The 22,938-nt window shown below is 38.8% G+C and overlaps 4 protein-coding genes across 5 annotated transcripts; 2 read left to right on the top strand and 2 right to left on the bottom strand.

Annotated features, from left to right (window-relative positions):
* Window positions 1-574: 574 nt before the first annotated feature.
* Window positions 575-3,768, top strand: LOC132191260 (probably inactive leucine-rich repeat receptor-like protein kinase IMK2). The gene is made up of 2 exons (XM_059606201.1): window positions 575-2,808; window positions 2,894-3,768. The coding sequence occupies exons 1-2, from the start codon at window positions 879-881 to the stop codon at window positions 3,541-3,543; spliced, it is 2,580 nt and encodes an 859-aa protein (XP_059462184.1). The 5' UTR covers window positions 575-878; the 3' UTR covers window positions 3,544-3,768.
* Window positions 3,769-5,804: 2,036 nt separating this feature from the next.
* On the top strand, window positions 5,805-8,657 carry LOC132162630 (uncharacterized). Its single transcript, XM_059572908.1, has 3 exons — window positions 5,805-6,685; window positions 6,919-7,012; window positions 8,326-8,657. The coding sequence occupies exons 1-2, from the start codon at window positions 5,867-5,869 to the stop codon at window positions 6,973-6,975; spliced, it is 876 nt and encodes a 291-aa protein (XP_059428891.1). The 5' UTR covers window positions 5,805-5,866; the 3' UTR covers window positions 6,976-7,012; window positions 8,326-8,657.
* Window positions 8,658-9,690: 1,033 nt separating this feature from the next.
* Window positions 9,691-16,512, bottom strand: LOC132161803 (protein DETOXIFICATION 44, chloroplastic). 2 transcript variants are annotated; one of them, XM_059571997.1, is made up of 13 exons: window positions 16,207-16,512; window positions 15,982-16,103; window positions 15,510-15,668; window positions 15,248-15,390; window positions 14,261-14,396; window positions 13,791-13,887; window positions 13,581-13,681; window positions 12,553-12,716; window positions 11,662-11,733; window positions 11,416-11,532; window positions 10,754-10,849; window positions 10,550-10,671; window positions 9,691-10,238 (listed from the first exon to the last, which is right to left on the bottom strand). In XM_059571997.1, exons 1-13 carry the CDS (start codon window positions 16,488-16,490, stop codon window positions 10,175-10,177), a joined length of 1,677 nt encoding a protein of 558 aa, XP_059427980.1. In that variant the 5' UTR covers window positions 16,491-16,512; the 3' UTR covers window positions 9,691-10,174. The 2 variants fall into 2 exon arrangements, with proteins under 2 accessions (XP_059427980.1, XP_059427981.1); XM_059571998.1 differs by lacking the exons at window positions 9,691-10,238; window positions 10,550-10,671; window positions 10,754-10,849; window positions 11,416-11,532; window positions 11,662-11,733 and adding an exon at window positions 11,794-12,160.
* Window positions 16,513-18,118: 1,606 nt separating this feature from the next.
* Window positions 18,119-19,834, bottom strand: LOC132162496 (receptor-like protein 43). The gene has a single exon (XM_059572733.1). The coding sequence runs from the start codon at window positions 19,832-19,834 to the stop codon at window positions 18,119-18,121; it is 1,716 nt and encodes a 571-aa protein (XP_059428716.1).
* Window positions 19,835-22,938: the final 3,104 nt, after the last annotated feature.

Raw genomic sequence — 22,938 nt, 5'->3', positions numbered from 1 at the left:
AAAAAAAAACAAAAAAAATGAAAAAGCAATAACAAACAAAACCTTTTACCATAAAATTTGACGTGTTATATCGCGTAAGTATAATAATTGTTAACAAGCTAAGGCCATTTCGTAATTGAATTAAACTGACATATATATTTTTAGAGCATATGTTCTAATAATGTCTATTAAACTGACCTATTTTTAAAGTATATATTTTCACATGTATTCCTTAACGAAATTAATAAAATATGTAAGAATCACGTGCATCACATGCTCGAAAAAAGTGTGTATATTTTATAAACTAAATTAGATAAATTTTTTTTTGCCCTAATTTGGAGTAGAACATTGTCCTTTCGTAAATTGTGGCATTTTGGTTAAGAAACACTAATCTTTATTTACTTATTTATTTGGTGAATCTGAGTGGCTAACTTCGCTCCATCGCAACTTGAGGGCCATCAGAAGATCCAGCACATGTAGCCGGTGGCCGCATCATGGAAATATAGCCGTTAGGAGAGCGACCCAATTTCAACCCAAGCCGTTACAGATAAATGTGCCAAGTAAAACTAGCCGTTGGCATAAACAATGAGGAAGACTCCCCTGACCCCATTTCTCCTGACTTTGGGGGGTCCGAACTTCATCTCTCCTCCAAACAATATTCCCTTTCAATAGTCAGTTCTCACATGCTTTATCAGACCCATCAACCATTTCTCTTTCGCTCAATTATTTCTTCGTACTTATTTAGTTTTTCCCTTCATCGTTTGCTTGCTCCTCAGCATTATACTTTCCCCTCTAACTAGATCTCCTAGAAGTTAAAGGAGACCAATCAAAGAGGAGGGAGAAGAGATTCAGCTTTTCCAGTCTCTTTTACTTAGTTTTCTCTAAGCCCTCCTTTGTTCATGGACCCATTTGTCACAAACCCATCACAGTTTCTGCATTTTCCATCAAAAGAAACCCCTGATTGGTTCCATTTTTCACATAAAAAGAAAAAAACATGGAAGTTTTGCGTTTGCGTTTACATTTTGTTGTTTGTTTACACCTTTCAACTTGTTTCAGGCCACCAGTGGGATGGCGTGATGGTCACCAAAGCAGACTATCAAGCACTTCGGGCCTTCAAACATGAGCTAATCGATTTCAAAGGCGTGATGCGCAGCTGGAATGACAGTGGCTTTGGAGCTTGCTCTGGTGGGTGGGTAGGAATCAAATGCGTCAATGGACAGGTCATTGCCCTCCAGCTTCCTTGGAAGGGTTTGGGCGGCCGAATCTCCGACAAGATCAGCCAGCTTCAAGCCCTTCGAAAGATTAGCCTCCACGACAATGTTCTCGCCGGCGCCGTCCCTTCCTCCCTCGGATTCCTTCCCAATCTCAGAGGGGTTTACCTCTTCAACAACCGGCTTTCTGGTTCCATTCCTCCTTCAATTGGTAACTGTCCTCTTCTCCAGACTCTTGATTTAAGCAACAATTCTCTCACTGGGGCAATCCCTCCTAGTGTTGCAAACTCAACCAAGCTGTTCAGGCTCAATCTCAGCTTCAATTCATTGACGGGTTCAATCCCAAATAGTCTCACTCAGTTCCCTTCTCTGACCATCCTTGCTCTCCAGCATAACAATATCTCTGGCTCTATTCCAAACACTTGGGGTGCCAAAGGAAACAATACTTACCATCTCCAGCTCTTGACTCTTGGTCATAATCTTCTTTCTGGAGCTATTCCAGTTGCTCTGAGCAAGATGGTTTGGCTTGGAGAGATTTCTCTTAGCCATAACCAGCTCGCCGGGACCATACCGAGTGAGCTTGGGAGCCTCACAAGGCTGCAACGGCTAGATTTATCATACAATGCTATCAATGGAAGTTTTCCTGCTAGCTTTTCCAACCTCTCCTCCCTTGTTTCATTGAATCTAGAGAGCAACCGCCTTGAAAACCAGATCCCAGAAACAGTGGACAGGATACAAAACCTTTCCGTACTCAATCTAAAGAATAATCAATTCAGAGGGCAAATCCCAGCGACGATCGGGAATATCTCTGGCATTAACCAAATTGATTTGTCTGGGAACAATTTCACCGGAGAAATTCCAGCTTCACTTGCCATCCTAGCAAACCTCAGCTCTTTCAACGTTTCTTACAACAATCTGTCTGGTCCCGTCCCATCTCTCCTTTCCAAAAAGTTCAATTCAAGCTCTTTTGTAGGGAATCTTCAACTATGTGGGTTTAGCTCTGCAACCCCATGTCCCTCCCCTTCCCCTTCCCCGCCACCTCATAACCTTCCAGCTCCATCACAAGAGGCTCGGAAGCAGCGTCGCCACAAACTAAGCACGAGGGACATAATCCTCATCGCAGCTGGCGCCCTTCTAGCGGCTCTACTTCTACTGTGCTGCATTTTGCTCTGCTGTGTGGCCAGGAAAAGAGTTGCTTCAAAAGGAAAGAATGGTAAAGCTTCCAAGCAGGCTGAAGCAGGCAGTTCAGAGAAGGCAATCCCTGCAGGCACTCATGTCGAATCCGGAGGTGAAACGGGTGGAAAATTAGTTCACTTTGATGGGCCATTTGTGTTTGCAGCCGATGATCTGTTGTGTGCAACTGCTGAAATAATGGGGAAGAGCGCATATGGGACTGCATACAAAGCTACATTAGAGGATGGTAATGAAGTTGCTGTGAAGAGATTGAGGGAAAAGAGTACAAAAGGTCATAAGGAGTTCGAATCTGAGGTTGCTGCACTAGGCAAAATTCGTCACCCCAACCTCACAGCCCTTAGAGCCTATTACTTGGGGCCTAAAGGAGAAAAGCTTCTTGTCTTTGATTTCATGCCTAAGGGAAGTCTTGCATCTTTCCTTCATGGTAAGTAGATTCTCAGAAAATCTCTTTATTTATAAACAAGTCAGAACTATTATGTTATGACAAATATATGCTCATTCATATGCAGCTCGCGGGCCAGAAACCGTCATCGATTGGCCGACAAGGATGAATATAGCCAAGGGGATTGCTTGTGGTTTAAGCCACTTGCATTCTCAGGAGGAAATGGTACATGGGAATCTCACATCGAGCAACATACTACTTGACGAGCAGACAAATTCCCACATTGCAGACTTTGGCCTCTCGCGCCTCATGACGGCTGCTGCCAACACCAATGTGATTGCCACTGCAGGAACACTTGGCTATAATGCACCAGAGCTCTCGAAGATAAAGAAGGCGAACACGAAGACTGATGTATACAGTCTTGGTGTGATCATATTGGAGCTCTTGACCGGAAAATCACCCGGAGAAGGGGTGAATGGGTTGGACCTGCCCCAGTGGGTGGCATCAATCGTTAAGGAGGAGTGGACAAATGAAGTCTTTGATTTGGAGCTCATGAGGGATGCACCTTCCATAAGCGATGAGTTGCTAAACACATTGAAATTAGCTCTGCATTGTGTTGATCCCACACCAGCAGCACGCCCAGAAGTTCAGCAAGTTCTTCAGCAGCTGGAGGAGATTAAACCAGAGCTACCACCAGCAAGTTCAGGTGACAATGGAGCAAAGGACCCATCAGCTGGCGATGATGGAGCAGCGAAAGTGGCATCGACAAGTGAATAAATGGTTTAATTATTTGGTTTTCTATGATTAATTTACATTGTTTATAGGGGATGAGAGATAGGTATTGCTCAAATTCTTTAATTCTTATTGTTTGTAGTGTACGTATATACAAAGCTCATGTGGGTTTATTAGAATAAGAGTTATTTTTTCTGTAGGAAAATGATGTATTCTTTCAATTCTTGCTTCTGATGTTAACCACAGATGTTCAATAAATTATGAAGTTTCAACACTTCCATGTGGTTTATGTGATGATGACTACTCATTTCAATTCTTGCTTCCATTGATTAAACAACATTTATTACCTCCATGATATGAATTAGTGATACCCCCAAGGAATTAGTGAATTTAGAGAGGTCGTTTGTGAGAGTGTAAATGCAGCGGCGGACCAGGCGGGCCAAGGTGGCTGAGTGAAAGCCCTAGTATTGCATAGATTCTCACCTCAATTTAGTGACGGGTGTGATAAATGTATTAATTTGTAAGAGACTTATAATATACCTAACATCTTGATATCCTATAAAAATATTACAAAAATGAATTTTTTTTTTTAGCCAAAGCTACTCATTTGTCCATTGAGGAATTAAGAATCTATAAAAGCTTAAGAAAACGGAAACTAACAGATAATTATCCCGAATTTAAGGTCAATATCAAATCATTTTTTTAATTTTTACAATCAATTTCGCAGGTTTTTGTCATTTTCAATTATATTTTGTGAGATGTCACATGGTTTTTGTTAAAAAAAATTGATGGAAAATCTAACGAAGAGACTTCTTGAAGAACAACATAAATCCAAAAAAATAAGGAGTAATTACCTTTTCCTCCGTCAACTAACAAAAATAGAACTAACAAAGTGTAAAACTAGTGAACTCAAGAGTTGAGAGAAATATTCTCTTGTTAATTTTATTCAATAAATTGGTTCTTGTACATTTACAGTATATATAGCATATACTAATTGCTAACTACATAACAATAAGCTGTTATATACAAACCAACTTAAACAGAAAGAATAACTACTCTTCAACAACTTAACTATTCTTTCAATAATCAGTAGCAGCTCAACATATTGCGAGTGCGATCAATCGTAGTTACTAAAGCGATCGATCGCACTAACATAGAGTTTATTATTTCTACTCTGTTAGTGCGATCGATCGCACTTATTAGTGCTCGATTGCAATTATAGAAACTCAAAATACTTTGAGTTCTTGATATCAACTACAATGATTTTCATTTTCTCCTATGAACTATCAACTGTACCACTCAACCCCCATGAACTACCATTTTGTGCCCAAAACCCCTTCTTTCATTAGCTAAAGGTACTATTTCGTCAGTCAAAAGCGTTAACTCAAACGGTCAACCCGTCACTTTGGCCCTATGAACTAGAACGCATGGTCACTTTGACCGTCTGAATTAACACCTTTGACTGACGGAATGAGGGTTTTGGGCACAAAATGGTAGTTCAAGGGGGTCGGATGGTACAGTTGGTAGTTTATGGGAAAAAGTGAAAATGTGTTGTAGTTGATAGGGGAAAAGGTAATTACCCCAAAAAATAATTACAAAATTGAAAACCAAGAAAATAAATTGATATTGATAGTATTAGGGTTAAATTGAGATAATAATAAGAGGTAACTTTACTTTAGACCCCTGAATTATCACGCGATTTGATAAGCCTCCTCAAACTTTAAAACCTCTCAATTTGAATCATTGAACTTTCAATTGCAATTAATTTGAACCACTCTGTCAGATTTTAAACGTTAAAAGTGAGACAATAACGTTTGTACTCGTGACTTTTTTATAAAATTCCAAATTAAAAAAAAATAAAAATCGTGGATATTTGGTCTTTTTAAGTATTGCCATTAGAAGTTAATGGTTAAATCTGACGAAATGATTCAAATTGACTGCAATTGAAAGTTCAACTGTTCAGGGGTTCAAATTAAGTGGTTTTGAAATTTGAAGGCTTATCAAATTGCATAGTAATTCAAGGGTTAAAATGAAGTTACCCCTAATAATAATTAATTAATTATAAGTAGAAATATTATAGAATCTAATAAAAACTCCATATTTTGCCCATAAAAATTCATGTGGCAAGATGTCACATTATCTTCTTTTTGTTTTGTCTTTTTCCCTCTACATAAAAATATGTTGTGGCATCTTATCACTTGAATTTTTATGGACAAAATATGAAGTTTTTATTAGATTCTATCATTTCTCTGGTAAGAAACACTTTCCACCAGCGAGAAAAACTACATGTCGTTGAATTTGAATCGAAATCAGACGAGACGCCTTCTTTATCGCCCTCTCGCTCTCTCTCTCTCTCTCTCACAGCGCCATGGCGGACACTCCCATAGACAAGATAGCAATCTCCGGCCCAACCCTGGCCTCTCTGATTCAACGCTTCTCCTCCTCCTCCGGCCCCCTCGACGGCCTTCTCTTCGGCCACGTTTCCCTTCTCTCCCCCTCCACCCTCTCCGACGACGACCCGTCCTCCTCCACCACTACCACCACCACCTCCACCTCCCAAACCCGAATCGCCACCGTCACCTCCTTCATCTCCCTCCCCTTCTCCTCCCCCTCCGGCCACCTCCTCCCCTCCTTCCCCTCCTCCCCTTCCCCCCTCGGCTGGTTCTCCGCTCGCCGCCGCTCCCCTCTCCGTCCCTCCATGCGCGAGTTCTCCGTCTCCCAATCCCTCTCCTCCTCTTCCACCCCCCTCTCCCCTTGCCTCTTCCTCCTCCTCGCCTCCCCCATCCACGACCACGCCATCCACACCCACGAGTACCGCGCGTACCAGTTCAGCGTCTCCTCCGAGTCCTTCGGTTCCAAATCCATCGACATCGTCAACATCGGCCCCGGGTTTCGCGGCCACTACGGCGCGTTCAGCCCCAACTCGCCGTTCCCGGCCTTGCCGTGCGTGGTGGGGGGCTCGGTGATGATTGAGGATGAGAAGGAGGGGGAAGAGGAGGAGTTGGTGGAGCGGAGGCAGTTGGATCTGTGCGCCGAGGGGTTCGAGGTCCGGAGATTGAGGCGGCTGATGGGCTCCGGGGCCGCCAATTATACTGCGGAGCTTGAGGATTTGTATGGGAAAATGCTTGCCAAAGTCGAGAGCTTGGCGAGGCAGGTGGAGCTCAGCTCCGCTAAGGTTTTCGAGCAGGTGGGTTTTCGTTTGGTTGATTATCCAACAAATTCGGCAGATTTTGGAGAATGCTGGTATAGTTAACCTACAAATTCGATAGATTTTGAAGAATGCGAATGAATTGGATGCAGTAACTGAATTTGCTCAATTGAATAATTGTTGGCGTTATATGCATTCATGTAATTCTAGGTTTATCATTGACAAATTATGTCATTCAATTAGAATTTTTTATTTTATTTTTTCTGGGGCAGGAAAATCTCAATAGGAAGTTGAGACACAAAGCTGCTCGGTTGGCAGGATCAGAATAACTGCCACAACCTGCCGTCTAGTTTTATTCAGCGCCAGGTACTTTGGTTTCTCATCTTTTTCATTATAGAATGGAACCAATCAGTAGTCGTTAGGGAACTAATTATACCAAATTGAGTATATGTTCAGAGAGTATCATCTAGAAAGACCATGCTTTCATTCAATTAAACATTACACTTTGTGTGATATCAGGCTTGTTAGAATGATTACACGTTTCCATAGAATTTAATCTCGTATTGATATCGAGCTGATGTAGCTGAAATCTTGTGTTTTGGGGTTATGGAGAAAGAGAGGGAGTGCCATCTCCATTGGAGCGGTTCTCCAGTTGGTGTGAAAAGACAAAGTAAAGAGACATCGTGTGTAGTCCATATGAGCTACACTAATTTTGTCAGTTGCTACAATTGATCTTGTGCTCTACTTTGCACTGAGTGATCATCCACTCAGCGGGGAAGGGGCTATTTATGCATCTAATCTTTTGTTAATGGCAAATATTTGATGCCTGAAAACCCTGATCGGACTTCTGTTTTATTTATTGATTGCCTTTCTTTTCAAGTGTAATTGTTATTGTTGTAATTTTTGTTACTTGTCAAAAAAAAAAAAAAAAAAAAAAAAAAAAAGAAAAGAAAAGGATCTTGCCTGAAGAAAATCCCTGCATATATATGCCTATGCTTTATTATGCACGTCTGAGTATGTGTGTTTTGGGGGATTGGAGGATACAGGTAGAGGGTTTACCATCCTTTTAAAACTGCTCGCATGGGTTGAAAAAAGTGCTTTAAAATATTTTCTTACCCCCTTTTAAATACCGTGAACTTGCCTTTGACTCTGCTTGTTCACTGAAGTAAGCTTCTGTGCACTATGTCATTATACTGTCAAATTGCAACATAAGATGTATTGTACATATATTTTGCTAGCCTAATATAAAAAGCTATATAGAATTGATTCCTGAGGTGAGGTTTATAAAGAAGCATTTCCTGAGGTAGAGGTTTGACAGAGATCAGCGAGATACAGGTATCTTGGCTTGGGTAAGGGCAGAACAACCTGGAAAGAGAAATGAGGGAAGGCTAGATTTTATATAGCAAAATGAGGATGGTAGCAGAAAGCCATATGTTTGGATAGTCTATATATGGACATAACTCTTATTGATGTGTTTCTTTATATTCTGAAACTCTTATCAATTCTTAGTGAAGGGAATATTTTTTATATACTTGTATATACTAAGTAGGGTGGCATGATCGGTTTTGCATTTGATGATTAGCTAGATTTTGCATAGGAAAAATAGCGGAGAAATAAGTAATCACCTTCTCTTCCTTACTTTTATCTTCTTGGTTTTCTTCTGGAATCATTCAAAACAGGAAAATGCACAATCAGATCTTGAAGCTTTCCTGAAAAAGATCCTGTAACCATGGAATTGCTGTCAATGATCCTGCAGTTTGATCTTTTGGTGACCTTTGAGCTGAAGATGGTTGATAATCATGGATCCACAGTTTATGTCATCTCGTTGTGGGTTTATGGTGATTTCTATGATAAGGATTGGCGGAATTCGGCCGTTGGGTATATTGTCAAGTCCTGTGTAGTATCCTTGCTTTGTTTTGTTTTTGTCGTTGAAATTTCTGTTTTCATTTCAGAAATTCATTTTGGTTTGTAAGACAATGAAGTGAAATGAAATGAAATGAAAATTACTGTATTTTGATTGCCTTCATCTTCTAAATCAGTATCTCATCTGCATTTTTATTATTTTCTGCTCTTGAATCAAACAGCTCGTTTTTAACTGCCAACAGAGGCTCTCTTAGCTGCTATGGTTGTGGAATTTTCCCCATCATATGGCAGAGGATTGGACGTGTCATTCAACTTGCTTCAGCTTCTTCTCTTAATGATCGCGAGGAATTTTTGCAGTCAGATTTTGTAGTTACTTTTTGCAAGTGAATTTTGTACATGTTAATAAACAGGTTGCTTAAGATAGTGTGTATGCAAGGAAATCTATATAAGCGCAACGTACCACAACTTGGCCCATAAAATAAAAAAGAAAATAGAAGAATGCTAATTGATATTGGTCTAAAACCTTACCTTTTTTTTTTTTTTTTTTGGGTGATTACGTGGCACGAAAATGTACTTGAATCGGCTCAGTTGGTGAAACGTACATGCTTCTTAGACAAAAAACGGTAGGATAGAAGGTCTTTCTTTTTCATTAATGCGTCTTAAACATGCAATAGGGTAGGAGAAGATCTTCCATTTAATAATATCTCTCAGATTGTCATTTCACAACACCATTGAAGGACATCTTTGTAACACCCACTTCATTATGTGTAACCCAAGTCAAAGGAAACGACGGCATCCCGTTGGCCTTCTAGGCCCCTCCACGTTATTGCCGCCCTTCACCCCTAGTGATCTTAAACCATTTGTAACCGGTAAGTGTATGTATGCCAAAATAAATTAATAATATTGTTGTTATTATGTTGTCTGAATAATATAAAAATTTGAACAGTTTTAGGGAAGAGAATTGTGAAATTTATCTTTTCTAGATAGTTAGATCTCACATCTTACACTACCCAAATAAATGAATCTTACATATTTTCTTGAGTCTTAAATTTTTATGGTGTTCAGACAGTCTCATTTAAAAAAGGGTACATGCAAGGAAAATGTGGCCTTGAAAAGTGAGAACACCAATTGTAAATATAGAGGTGTGTGACAGAGGACTTGGGGTAAGTGGGTCGTTGAAATATGTCAATCGTTAATGGGTATTGTTCTTTATGTACTGATCACTTTGTAATTGTATGATTCGTATATACACTTTGTAATTGACATGGCTGTTACAAATGGGTCAAACCAATCAGGATCGACAGTAAGGAAAGCTCTGAGAAAATACCAAAGTCGTGATAGACATAAGAACCCAATGAAGCCGGAAGGGGATGACATCTCAGCCTTGAAACCCTCAATAAGACATCCTGCCTATCTCCTTATCAAACTAACTAGACTTATATCCAGTAACTCTGATTAATCAATCCTTGTACCCTCAATAAAAGTACACCTCTTTCAGCATCTTGAAACTATTTTTTTTCTTTTTTGTGACCAAGGCACTGGTAAAAGGTTGTTTGATGGGCTTGAAAATTAGGATAAGCGTCGGTGTCACATCTCATGATAATGATGGCACTCAACATCCAAACCAGAAGGCAGAAATTTTGGGACGCAGAACTTGATCACAGCTCAGTCAGTTTCTTGCTTCATCTTGGACCATACCATTTTCCATGGTCCACTTTTCGAGCTCAACCTGAGGGAATATTATCAAAAGAGTCAAGGCTTGGAAGAAAAGAGCAGTCTGATAAGAACAGGTGGATATGACTAAACCAATTTGCATGGTATTAGCATAATACATTAAGCAGTATGAACCTAATTATCGTTAGTGAATCTCATCAGTTATTCACCCCTCCTCCCATTAAAAAGAAGAAAGAATAAGAAAAAGGTAATCGTCAAACTAAAGTGACGCCATGTGCCAGTTGATATTTGATTTCACCGTCAATTATAAAGACGCAATGATTTCACACACCCTATATAACCATACATAATAAGAAATTAGTTTACCTCCAAATTCCAGCTCCTACGCGCAAGACCATGAAGAGATACAACCCCATCCAAACTCCAGCAAGACCAAATACTGGAGCAGCAGCAAGTAGGAAGATTGAAGAGATCAATCCAACGAGCACCTTTTCATCACAAGAAGGGAGCTAAGAAAGGAGAACAAATCAAATTAAGTGAATATGATTATAACAGGAATCAGAGGCGCACCATAGAGTAGGCAGCATATCCAAAGTCTGAAACCCCATAGTAGAGCCCATCAACAACAAATGCTAAAGCATTCATTGGCTGTGATCCAGCTACAAACTGCATAAGAATGACAATGTTGGATATGCTTAATAGAATCATTGTCACAAGAAATTTATAGATGAAATCATAAATATCATCGTATTATCCAGGGTATAGCCATTTTAGGTCCTATTTACAGGTATCTATCAAACTCCAGCAGCGATTCTTACCAAAATTTTGGGGGATAAACCTTGCCCAGTCGCCCCCTTTTTGCATTTGTTGATTCTAAATAACATATATATATATACTGGGAACCCTTTGGGGGGTTGTTTTAAAAAGTTACCCCTACCACATTTACAATGGGTTTAAACCCTTTAGGTCCAATATCTACCATACCAAGACCTGAAAGGACTACATCAAAGGGGGGTTGAGGTAAGTAGTATAAGAATGGCTCGGTCATCAATAGGCCTCTCCTTATTCATTCTGTAAGGTGGGGCTGCGGACCAACAATTCACCAAATGGGTACCCTTAGTCCCCATAGCATAAAACATCAAAAGAGCACAGCCAATAGATCACTCTCGGCATCTACCCAAAAGGAAAACAACTGCTCAACTAGTAAAACTTTCAGACTTGTAGTTTCTTACCAGAATACCAGACCAGGCAATGTTCAGAACTTCCAAGTCCGTGCTGAACAAGCTAGAAAATGCCCCAAACCCAAGAAATAAAATAACAGCCAATGCAATTCCAGTTGCTAAGCCAATCTGGTTAAATGTAGAAGGAAAATAACATGGAAATATTGGGTCAGTTCTTATGTCTGTTGCTTTGGGGAAAAAAAAATGAAACCAGTTCAGAATGGCACTGGCACAGAGAGGGTAGGGAATTAGTATAACCTGGAGAACTCTGTGAACCACCTGACGTGCTTGTTCATAATTTCCTTGGGAGTAACCCCTGGCAAGAAGAGCCTGTGAAGAATAATCAATGTAATGACAACAGAAACAATGAAGATTCAAGTAAAGCATCTCATTCAGATGCAACTTATGTTCGTGTGAGAGAGAGAGAGAGAGAGCAGCCGCAGCAGCACAAAAAATCCACCTTGCTGTTATACATAAGTCTTCTGTTTGAGCCAATTGGAATGCTAAATGACCCTAGCGTAGAGGTTGCATCAAACTAAAAATTGCCAATAATTTGTTCTCATATATGTTAGATTTGTTATTGTCTACTGAGCTACTGGATGTAAGGCATGTGAGCGAAGAGTAAGGTCAAGACATCAAACAGCTTCTGTCTCTTGAATTTTGTCTTTATCCCGAAGCTTCCCAGTACTGACCAGCCCCCAATTTGATCTTCAGCAAACACAACTAATTTTTCCACATATTTCCCAACAACTACCTCCTACATAGCATGAAGTTATGTTTTAAAAAATAAATCAGTTAAGATTGGTGTGAACACACTTCCATGTATCTTGTCCAACAGAATTTCCTGAGTCAAATTTAGGATTCGGATATTTGATAGTCTAGTATTACTAAAACATTATTATTTTTTTGGTTGATTGTAAATACGTCCCTAAATAAGGCAATAAACCCAGGTAGCTAATAGCTACATCCCAAAAGCCATCTCTAATGGCTGGGATAAGATACTAATCATCTGGGGAAATTATGCATGTCCCCAAAAACTATTATACAGTCCCGGAGCTGCCAAGCTTGCAGTATTTATTTTTTGGTCAATCAATGTCAACAACTTGATTACATTCGCAACACATTAATGCGTAAACATGCAAAGTATACCTGACCAGAAAGTGCTAAAGCATCAGTCAGCAAGGACACTGCCAACCAAACTTGTACACAGATCTGATGACCTGCCATAGGTATAGGACCCTCTCTAGCTGCCATGGACGTTGCCAGTGTCATGGTTACAAGAACAGCCAGGGTCCTCCCAATAAGAAGCCCACCTGCAAAATACAGCAACCAGAATTTTTTCACAGATTGATCATTTTCTGTTTTCTCTAAGCAGCTTGTCTGTCAGGCCAGCAAGGCAACAATCATGAAGAGCATCACAATAAAAACAATGTTTAAAGTAAAATATCTAATCCTTGATCTAAGCTGAGAGCATTAGTTGACCTAAGATTATTTAATGTGGCATATAAGAGTTCCAAACCCAAAAATACGTTTCATCAAATTGACTGAATTCATCTATTATGCTTATCTAAATGCATCAATAGAAATTACAGTTAAAAATATGGATTCAGTAACACAGTGTTCATGCATGTCTGTATCTCCATAATTCTGAATATCCCTTTTCCCCCTTGAGCTTAACTCAAAAAAGATACAAATAAATTTTCTGATCCAGCCAATAAAATATCTAGCATAAACACAAAGCATGCCATATATAAGATGGATAATATTTATTTTTTTCCAACTAGTTGGCTTCTCTCATCATGTACGGTCACTTGGTGTGGTATCTATTAATTAGGAAACTTTTCTTAGCATAAGGTAGCCAACTGGGTTTGATTTGATGCTTAACTGATAAGCCACGAGTTCCACAGAAATACATAAACACATGCCAATGTCCAGATACACATTGGACCTGCTACCCATAATCTATGCATACAACAATGATACTGTTGAGAGAAGAATATCACAAGTCAATCATAAATTCAACAAAAGCACCACAAGGAAATTGCCTATATCAATTATTCATCCAGATAGTTTCAGAAGAATAACACTCTTCTTTAGATTTTCACCGAAAGGAGTCCAAGCATTGGAAGAGCAAAAGTACAGCAGACACCCATAAAACTAGTTGGCAATAAACGTACCGGATTTTAGATAGCTGGAAACTCTTCTCCCATCAATGTTTGGAGAAATAAGCAATATTTTTTTATTCAATTTCCAGAGAAGAATAAAAGCAATTAAATACCTGGTGAAAAATGGACATGAAAGAATCTGTCAGGAGAGGAAAGGTGACAACAATATGTAACTCAAAGGAACATCAAACAATTATAAAGTTTACCACATTACTGACGTACTCAGAAATCACAGTAGCAATTGCAGCACCACCAATGCCAAGACCAAAAAGAAAAATCAATATTACATCCAATATCGCATTGAGCAAGTTTCCAGCACCTGATATTCAATAGTCACATGTCATACATACAACTAGCAGTCTCATCCTGATGAAAGAAAATCTCCTATAATATTTAAGATGACCAGATTCATCCCACAAAGTATAAATTGTCTGCTGCAACTTCCAAAAATACTAGAAGTTTTGAAATCCATAAACTCTTCAAGGATTAATCATTTAAAAGAGAGGCTGCTCAAAGCTTATTATTATCAATGCAAAAAGAATAAAAGTCTGAATGTATGAGTTCACTTAAACTTATAGTTGCAAGTCACAACATTGTTCATTCATGCATTTATATACACACACCCAACAGTAGGGAGGGAGAGAGAGAGAGAGAGAGAAAGAAAGACAGAGAAGAGACATGTTGCAACTTGCCAATGGCATAAAGAGGTGTCTTTGTGTCCATAAATCCACGAAAAGTGCCTTGTGCAGCAAGTGCAATTACAATTGGTGGAGCACCAAAGGCCCTCAGGGTAAGAAAATGCTCAGCTGGCACTCGCATTGGTGAGTCCTACAACATATCAAACCTCATTAGACACTTTCCAAACAATATCTTTAATCTTATAACAAACTCCAAATAAGACAAAATTGTATCACATCCAAAATAAATTTACAAATATGGAAGGCACATATTTACATTGCAATAGATTAGAGGCTCGAATGAACCCTTGTAGACATCATGATTATAAAAGTTTCATGTGTATAGTTCTTTATAAATTCACTACTATAGTTTCTCAAGGAATTAGTGACTAATGCTAAGCATCACTCTTTTTCTTGCATTAGAAACTTAATCATCATCTTCCACAACATTATTGTACTTCTAATGTGTGTGTGCGTGCTCGAGTGATCATGGACATGCTTAGCTAGGTCAATGGGCATAGAGTAATGTAAAAGACTTACCGCATTTATGACTTCCACAAGAAGTTATGATAATTTCCAACATAATTGATGACCATTCAGAACTTCCACTCAAAAATTGTGATTATTATTGGACCTAGATCTCATAACAAACAGGTCCATTGGTTCACAATTTACTGATTGACCAATCAACTCTTTGTAAAACTAGATCTCTGCACCTATTGTTGCATTTCCAAGCATAGGAATATCTAAATTAACCATCATTAATTTTTTTAATTAAAAATTAAAATCTTTTCCTCTAGATATTCAAAAATTTTCCTTAAAAAAATCAATACTATTCATCATGTCAAGAAGAGACAAGTGCCTCACCAATTTCGTTATACAAATAAAGACATCAACATAGATCAGTTAAATTTTAAGAATGATGATAGAATATAAGAGAAACATTAGGTAACAAACAAAACGTTGATTATTGAATTTCATAATTTAGTTAAGTCTACGTACAACAGGTATACCCATAACATTCATTAAGAAACCAGAGCCGAAAGAGAGCGCAACAGCTTCAGCAATGCCAACACCAGCAGCAAGTGCTAAAGAAGTTGATACTGAGGGAAGGAGTTTCTTGCCATCGTGCTCGCCCATGCCATCTTAAGGACAATCACAAAATGAAAACCCCGTAAGATAATTGAAGAGAAAAATACAAAACAAAATCCTGGAAATTCACAAAAAAAAAATCATAATATGCTAGATTACATGCAACAATTACCATTGTCAATATGAGTGGAATCTTCAGCGGCTTGACTAACCAATGCCTGCTCTTCAGCAACATAGGACGTTGTGATGTTGAGCAATGGAACATTAAACAACTTTGACACCAAATTGAAAACTGAAACAGATACCCCAACAGCCGCCAACTCAACCGATCCTACACGAGAAAATCAGTAACACAAAAATAAATTGTAGTCATCAGATGCGCAAAAAAAAAACAAAAAAAAAAAAAACGGTCATCATCTACAGTATGGATGGGAAGTATGACACCGATATGTCTCATAAGAACGACTGCCCAAATCACAGCCAGAAACATCCCAATACTTGAAATTAGTATCAACAAGTCCGAAGACTGAAGCAGTCCCAACACTCCACTCAGACAATTAATCAAACATTTCCAAATCAACTAGCCAGGAAAAAAAAAAACATTACAAATTCCACATCCACAATCGGAACCGAAACATCAGTACCTAAATGGCCAACAAAGGCTGTGTCAACCAACGACGCAATCGGGTCAGCGGCCAAAGCCAATGCAGCAGGCAATGCAATTGTCAATATCTCCAGCCCCAGTTCATCAAACTTGAGCCCATCTCTGCAAATTTCCCAAAACTACAACCTCAAAATGAAAAAAATAAAAAAATAATAAAAAAATAAAAAAATCCAATGCTCATGCTCCAGTTCAAAATTGGGCGTACCTTAGACGGTGAGCAAGAGAAGAAAACGAATGTGAAAGAGACGAAGTGGGTGGCGGGTCCGGGTCGACCGGAGCACGAGAACGTGCAGACTTTGGCTCTCGGGGCGGACTTTCACTCTCCAGAGACGAGCTAGCGTGCTTCCGAGGTGACGATTTGGGCACGGTTCTAAGACGAGCCGAGCAATTAGGGCTTCTGATGAGCGCTTCGAATTTGTACGATGAACAATTGGCCTTGGGTGAGTGTATGCAGAGCAGGTGGCGGTGGAGGCAGAGACCACTCGCCATTCGCAAAGAGATAGGGAGGGAGTTGAAGAGACGCAGCCAACCATATATTTTATTATTTGTTACTTTTATCTACCAACGAACTTAACGGACAAATTGCTCTAATAAATATCTAAGAGGATTACCGGTTCGGAATTTTAAAAAATCGTACAGAGAATTTTTGTAATCTTAATTGAAGTTTTTTAACTAATAATTTATTATTTATTGATACTTTTATAGATAAGATCACAATTAAAATAATTATTAATTAGTAACATAAATATACTAGTATTTAGACTTTTAGTACCATTTTATTCGATTTATTCTTATTTGCCTATTGCAATTATCTAAATTCTTTTTAGGATTTATTTTATCTACATTCTTTCAATATATAAATACTAAATATGTTTATACATGTTCCAATAATACGTTTTTAATTAGTATAAACAAGTGAAAAAATGGTATTGAAAAGTGTAAATTTTTTTTTTAATTTGTGATATAAAGGTTTGAAAATATGTTTTTCTTGATATAAAGGTAAAAAATGTTTTTTTTTTTCGTTTTAATTTGTTTCAAAAACACAAGCATGGATCGTAGTATCTTCGGAATTTATACAATCCAAACTCCTCACCGCTTGTGCAGAAAAATTTCTTGCATAGTGGCTTTTATGGGATGATCGAACATTATATATGGTTTGCAACTTGAAATTATAGTGTAAGAATATGATTTCACTTAATTAATTCTACACGAAAGGAATTGTAATAATTAATGCAGCACTCTTTTCATCGATCTCTCAACTTTTTTTATATAACGATTCTCAAGATCACACTTGAGGACTTAAAAGAAACACAAGAATATCAAAGTGTCTGAAAAACATCATCTTTATGAAGAAGCATACAACTCATGATGAAATACAAAAACAGAATACATACCATACATACCACTCATTGAGATGCAAAAGTGGCATCCCGGCCAATGAACTTGGTTTTGTGAACGTTTTATGTAACCACTAGAATTACGCGCGCATTTGATGGATGAGCGCAGGGTAATATTGCGACAAATCTTACAGTAAAAGTCAAGTAGTAATATATAATAGTAACCAAGGCAAGCATGACAACATGAGTTTGTTGGTTTCCACAATCCCATGAGCGTCTCATAAGTCACCTGCAAATCTACTATCAAAAAGGTATTTTAATAATAATAATAATATATATTTAGATTGATAATTACAAACTCACTTAAGACAACATTCACATCCAATAGCACATTTTTTCTTAATTAGTTGTTTTTTTTTTTTTTTTCATTTGACTTAATACTGAAACAAAAAAGAAAGAGCCAAACCTGAGTGCGTTGCTCCTCGTATCTATCACTAATGCCTATGTCCTTAATTTCTGTGTGCTTCCCGTCCTTGATTCTTGTGTGCTCGCCTTTGGCGATTTTCTATTCTAATATATAGATGAGGGAACATCTTGAAAAACATGTTATCAACATGTTTGTAGTAGCATATCCTCCACCTCTTCCAAAACATAAGAGGCCCAATAACAATCCCAAAGCCAAAAACAAATCCCAATTCAGCACTTAAGAAGTTCCAGTCAATTGCATTCCTAGAATGCAAATGAGTTTCTTCAAATGTTGGAGGTGATGATCCCGACTCTTCATGTGCGCAATGTTTCAAAGGAATGCCATATAATCTTATGTTCCCTTTTGTAGGAAGTTTCCGAGAATGCAGCAAATTGCTTGATTCGTGGAATCTGACCCACTAATTGATTGAACGAAAGGTTAATGACTGATAGGAAAATAAGACCATTTGCAAGTTGGATAGGAATCACACCAGTAAGCTTGTTGCTTGACAAGTCTAGCGACTCAAGATAAGTCAATTTACCTAAAGATTGTGGAATTTGGCCTGTGAAAGCATTATAAGACAAGTTGAGGATATGTAGCAATTTGAGTTCTCCTATTTCTCCAGGTATAGACCCATCAAAATTGTTGCGTGAGAAGTCGAGGGAGGTGAAGATATTTAGGATCTTTACTATCTTTGCCTCTTGGCCTTTCATCGTAACAGTTATCACATCTTGATAATAAATGTCTGGCCTAACTCTCATACGCTCTAAATCAATTGAACCATAACTCAATTGTAATTGAATGAACTGAGATTCCGCCTCATTTTTTTCATCTGTAATTGCCTTCCAATCAGAAAGGTATTTCATTGGAAGCTTACCAGTGAAATTGTTTGTAGCTATGTTTACAATTTGAAGCATCGGCCAAGAGGCATTAAGCCCTCGACAAACAACGGGCCCGTAAAATTTGTTTGATCGCAGAATAAGGACGTGCAATGCAGATATGTTCTTCAAGTAACATGGAAAGGCATCTTCAATGTGGTTGTTCCCAAGGTCTAAAACTTTCAAATGTGTGCATTGGGCCAGAGATTTTGGCAGCTTTCCTTCTAGCTGGTTTCCGTTGAGATTTAAAGTTTGTAAGTCACAATTGCTTGGAAATACATTAGGAATTGTGCCGATGAGGTTATTTTTGCATAGATTCAACACCCCTAAACGTTGATTCCACATCAATGGAGCCATTATTTGAAGCAGACTTGAAATAAGACTCTGGGGCTCCCCACTCATCTTAAATAAGCATTGAGGAATTGTGCCACTCAAGAAATTATCAGACAAATCTAGGACAATAAGACTTGTAGCGTTGCATATTGATTTAGGAATACTCCCATTAAACTTATTATTTGAAAGAGAGAAGAAATAAGTGTAAGTAAGGAAGTTGCCAATATTATTTGGTATGATAGAGTTGATGTTATTCCCTGAGAAATCCAAGTATTGAGCATGTTTTGGGAAAACTGAGAGTTGCCCTTGGAGCTGGTTGGAATGAAGGTCTAGAGAGCTCAAAGAAGACATGTTGAGTAAAGGAAAGTCTAGAGTTTCTAGATAGTTATAAGAAAGATTCAATGAATCAAGATAAGGAAGTTTCCAGATCCAATTGGGTATCTCTCCGTGAATCTTGTTGTTTGAAAGGTCTATACTTGATAATGTGGATTGATTTATCAAGGAGTGAGGATATATTTTCAATTTGCTAGAAGTCAAATCTAAGCTGTTGTGGGATAGATCGAGAACTGAAAGATTTCTCATAGTCATAATCACATTAAGCTGCAAGGAGCCACTAAAGTTGTTCCAAGAGAGTGAGAGACTCCTAAGACTTTGGATCTCAAAGAGAGACATGGGTATTGGCCCTTCCAAGTGGTTGTAGCTCAAATCAAGAGTTTCCAATAGACAAGAAGAAACGTTCGGCAATTCATTGAGTAGACCAGAAAATTGGTTGTTTTGAAGTCCTAGACTTCTAAGACTTTGGAGTTCAAAGATGGACATGGGTATTGGTCCTTCCAAGTTGTTGTAGCTCAAATCAAGGTAGCTCAATAGGTAAGAAGAAATAGTTGGAAATTCATTGAGTTGACCGGAAAATCGATTGTTGCCAAGTGTTAGTTCCCACAATGATGGAAGCAAAAACAAAGAGGTGGGTATTGGCCCTTCCAAGTTGTTGTGACTCAAATCAAGGGTTTTGAGTAGACAATAAGAAACATTTGGTAATTCATTGAGTGGACCAGAAAAGTGGTTATTGTGAAGTCGCAGTGCTTGCAATGATGGAAGGGAAAACAAAGAAATTGGAATACTCCCTTTCAATGAATTGTACCTCTAGTCAAGAACCTTCAAATTCAAAAGTTCTTCGCACCGAGTTGAAGTAACCTGACCTGATAAATTATTATTGGAAAGGTCTATTGTGGTCAAACTCTTGCCCATGCTGAATGATGGAATTGATCCGACAAAATTGTTGGATGACATGTCCAAATAAAGCAATTGTGTGAGGCTTGACATTGACTTTGGGATTGATCCATTGAAATTGCTATCATGAAGATCGATTACGGACAACATTTTCAGGTTACCAATTGAATTTGGCAATGTTCCTGAAAAGCTTGTGTCACGAAGCACCAGCATTCGAAGTGATCCGTTCGAAGAAAACTCTGGCAACGAACCCTGAAGACGAGAATTATGTGATAAGTCAAGCGTTTCCAGTGTTGGAATCTGGAAGATCTGTTAGGAAATTAGACGCCACTAATTCCTCTTCAGGATCTTGGGATCCAATTTGTCAAGAAGACAACAACACACAAGTACGGTAAATAGTATTTTACCAAAGATACAGCTCGGTACGGTTCCAGGTAAGATTGGAGGAGTCACACCGGTCTCACTTAAAATCCAATCTTTCCTAGACAGAACATACACGTGTATTTTTGATTATTACTATAAACACGCACAAACATACACAAGACAAGAAATTTATACGTGGTTCAGCCAATACTGCCTACATCCACCGAGTTGCAGAGATTTCACTACTTTGGGAGAAAAATAACGGGGAGACTTTACAAGAGATATTTCAGAGAGAGATTGCACACAACTCTTCTATGTTGTGATATGCAATTCTTATATGCCTAACACTAGACTTATCTCTCTATACCTTTTTCTCTCAACCTTTCTTTCTTTTTCTCTCTCTATACTTTTCTTATCTTAGCTTTTTTGAAACATTGAAGCTTGACGCTCCTTATATAGGTATAGAAAGGTTGGTGAGAATGGTTGGTGCAACAACCATGCACTATTCCTTCGACGGCTTGGTTGGTGCAACAACTTTTCACTAATCCTTTGACGGCTTGGTTGGTGCAACAACCTTTTACTATTCCTTTGACGTCTTCTAGAAGATACTACCATAGTTTACTCATTTGACTCCATTTTTCAACAATCTCCCACTTGGAGTCTAATGAGTTTGAATCTCCGCAATTCCCTCTTCTGCAACTCGTCCACTTGTCCTCAAGCTTGAAGACCAACTGAAGTTGAGCACAACTTCAGTTTCTCTATAGTAACTGTTTTGGTTAACATGTCAGCTGGATTCTTGCTACCCTGGATCTTCTCAAGTGTCAACACCTCATCATCTATAAGTGATCTGACGAAATGATACCAAAGTCCTATGTGCTTGGTTCTTGAATGAAATGCTGAATTCTTTGCTAAGTGTATCGCACTCTAGCTATCACTGTACAAAAAATTCTTCTCTTGTCTGAAACCCATTTCTGCCAACAATCCCAGTAACCAAATCATCTCTTTGCTAGCCTCAGTTACAGCCACGTACTCTGCCTCTGTAGTGGATAAAGCAACAACCTTCTGTATCTGCGAAATCCAACTCACTGCAGTAGTACCTACTGTGAAAACATATCCGGTAGTGCTCCTCCTGTGATCTACCTCTCCAACAAAGTCTGCATCTACAAACCCTTGTAGTTTTAGCTCGCCATTTCTGAAACACAGGCTTCTGTTAGTTGTACCTCATTGATACCTTAGTATCCACTTCACTGCCACCCAGTGTTGCTTCCCGGGTTTTGACATGAATCTACTCACAGCTCCCACTGCATGAGCTATATTTGGTCTCGTGCAAACCATGGCATACATCAAACTTTCAATGGCTAAGGCATATGGAACCTTAGCCGTGAAGTCCTTTTCTTCTTCTGTCTTGGGGGACTGACCCTTTGATAGCCGAAAGTGGCTAGCCAAGGGTGTGCTAACTGGCTTAGCATTACTCATGCTGAACCTTTTCAGAATACGGCCAATGTACTCCTCTTGAGACAACTGCAAAGTACCCATTTGCTTGTCCCTATTTATTCTCATTCCAAGAATTTGCTTCGTTGCGCCCAAATCCTTCATGTCGAACTCACTCGATAGTTGCTTCTTCAACTTCTGGATTTCATCCATATCCGAACTTGTTACTAACATGTCATCGACATATAGTAACAAAATAATATAACTAGATTCAAACCTCTTGAAGTAACAACAATGGCCAGCGTTGCACTTGTTGTAGCCATGCCTCTGCATAAACCCATCGAACTTTTTGTACCATTGTCTTGGGGCTTGCTTCAGACCGTACAAACTTTTAGTCAATTTGCACACAAGTTTCTTTTTTCCTTTGACTAGAAAACCCTCTGGTTGTTGCATGTAGATCTCCTCCTTTAGGTCTCCATGGAGGAAAGCAGTCCTCACATCGAACTGTTCTAGGTGCAACCCCTCTGCTGCAACAATGCTGAGAACTGAACGAATGGTATTCAGTTTCACAACCGGTGAGAAAATGTCGGTATAGTCAATTCCTTCTTTCTGCTGAAAGCCTTTGACCACCAATCTCGCCTTGTGTCTCTTGGAACCATCATATTCCTCTTTGACTCTATATACCCATTTGTTGTGTAGAGTCTTCTTTCCCACGGGTAACTTAGCTAGCTCCCATGTTTTGTTAGAGATGAGAGACTTCATCTCATCCTTCATTGCAAGCTCCCACTGGCTCGAGTCCTCTACCTAACATGCTTCATCATAGCATTCAGGTTCTCCACTATCTGTTAATAACAGAAAGTTCATGTACTTCCTGTTTGGTACATGTGGACGAGCAGACC

Source organism: Corylus avellana, chromosome ca9 (genome assembly GCF_901000735.1).
Source record: "Corylus avellana chromosome ca9, CavTom2PMs-1.0".
Lineage (NCBI taxonomy): Eukaryota > Viridiplantae > Streptophyta > Magnoliopsida > Fagales > Betulaceae > Corylus > Corylus avellana.
Note: the sequence above shows the minus strand (reverse complement) of the source record. Positions and strands in the feature narration are given on the sequence as shown.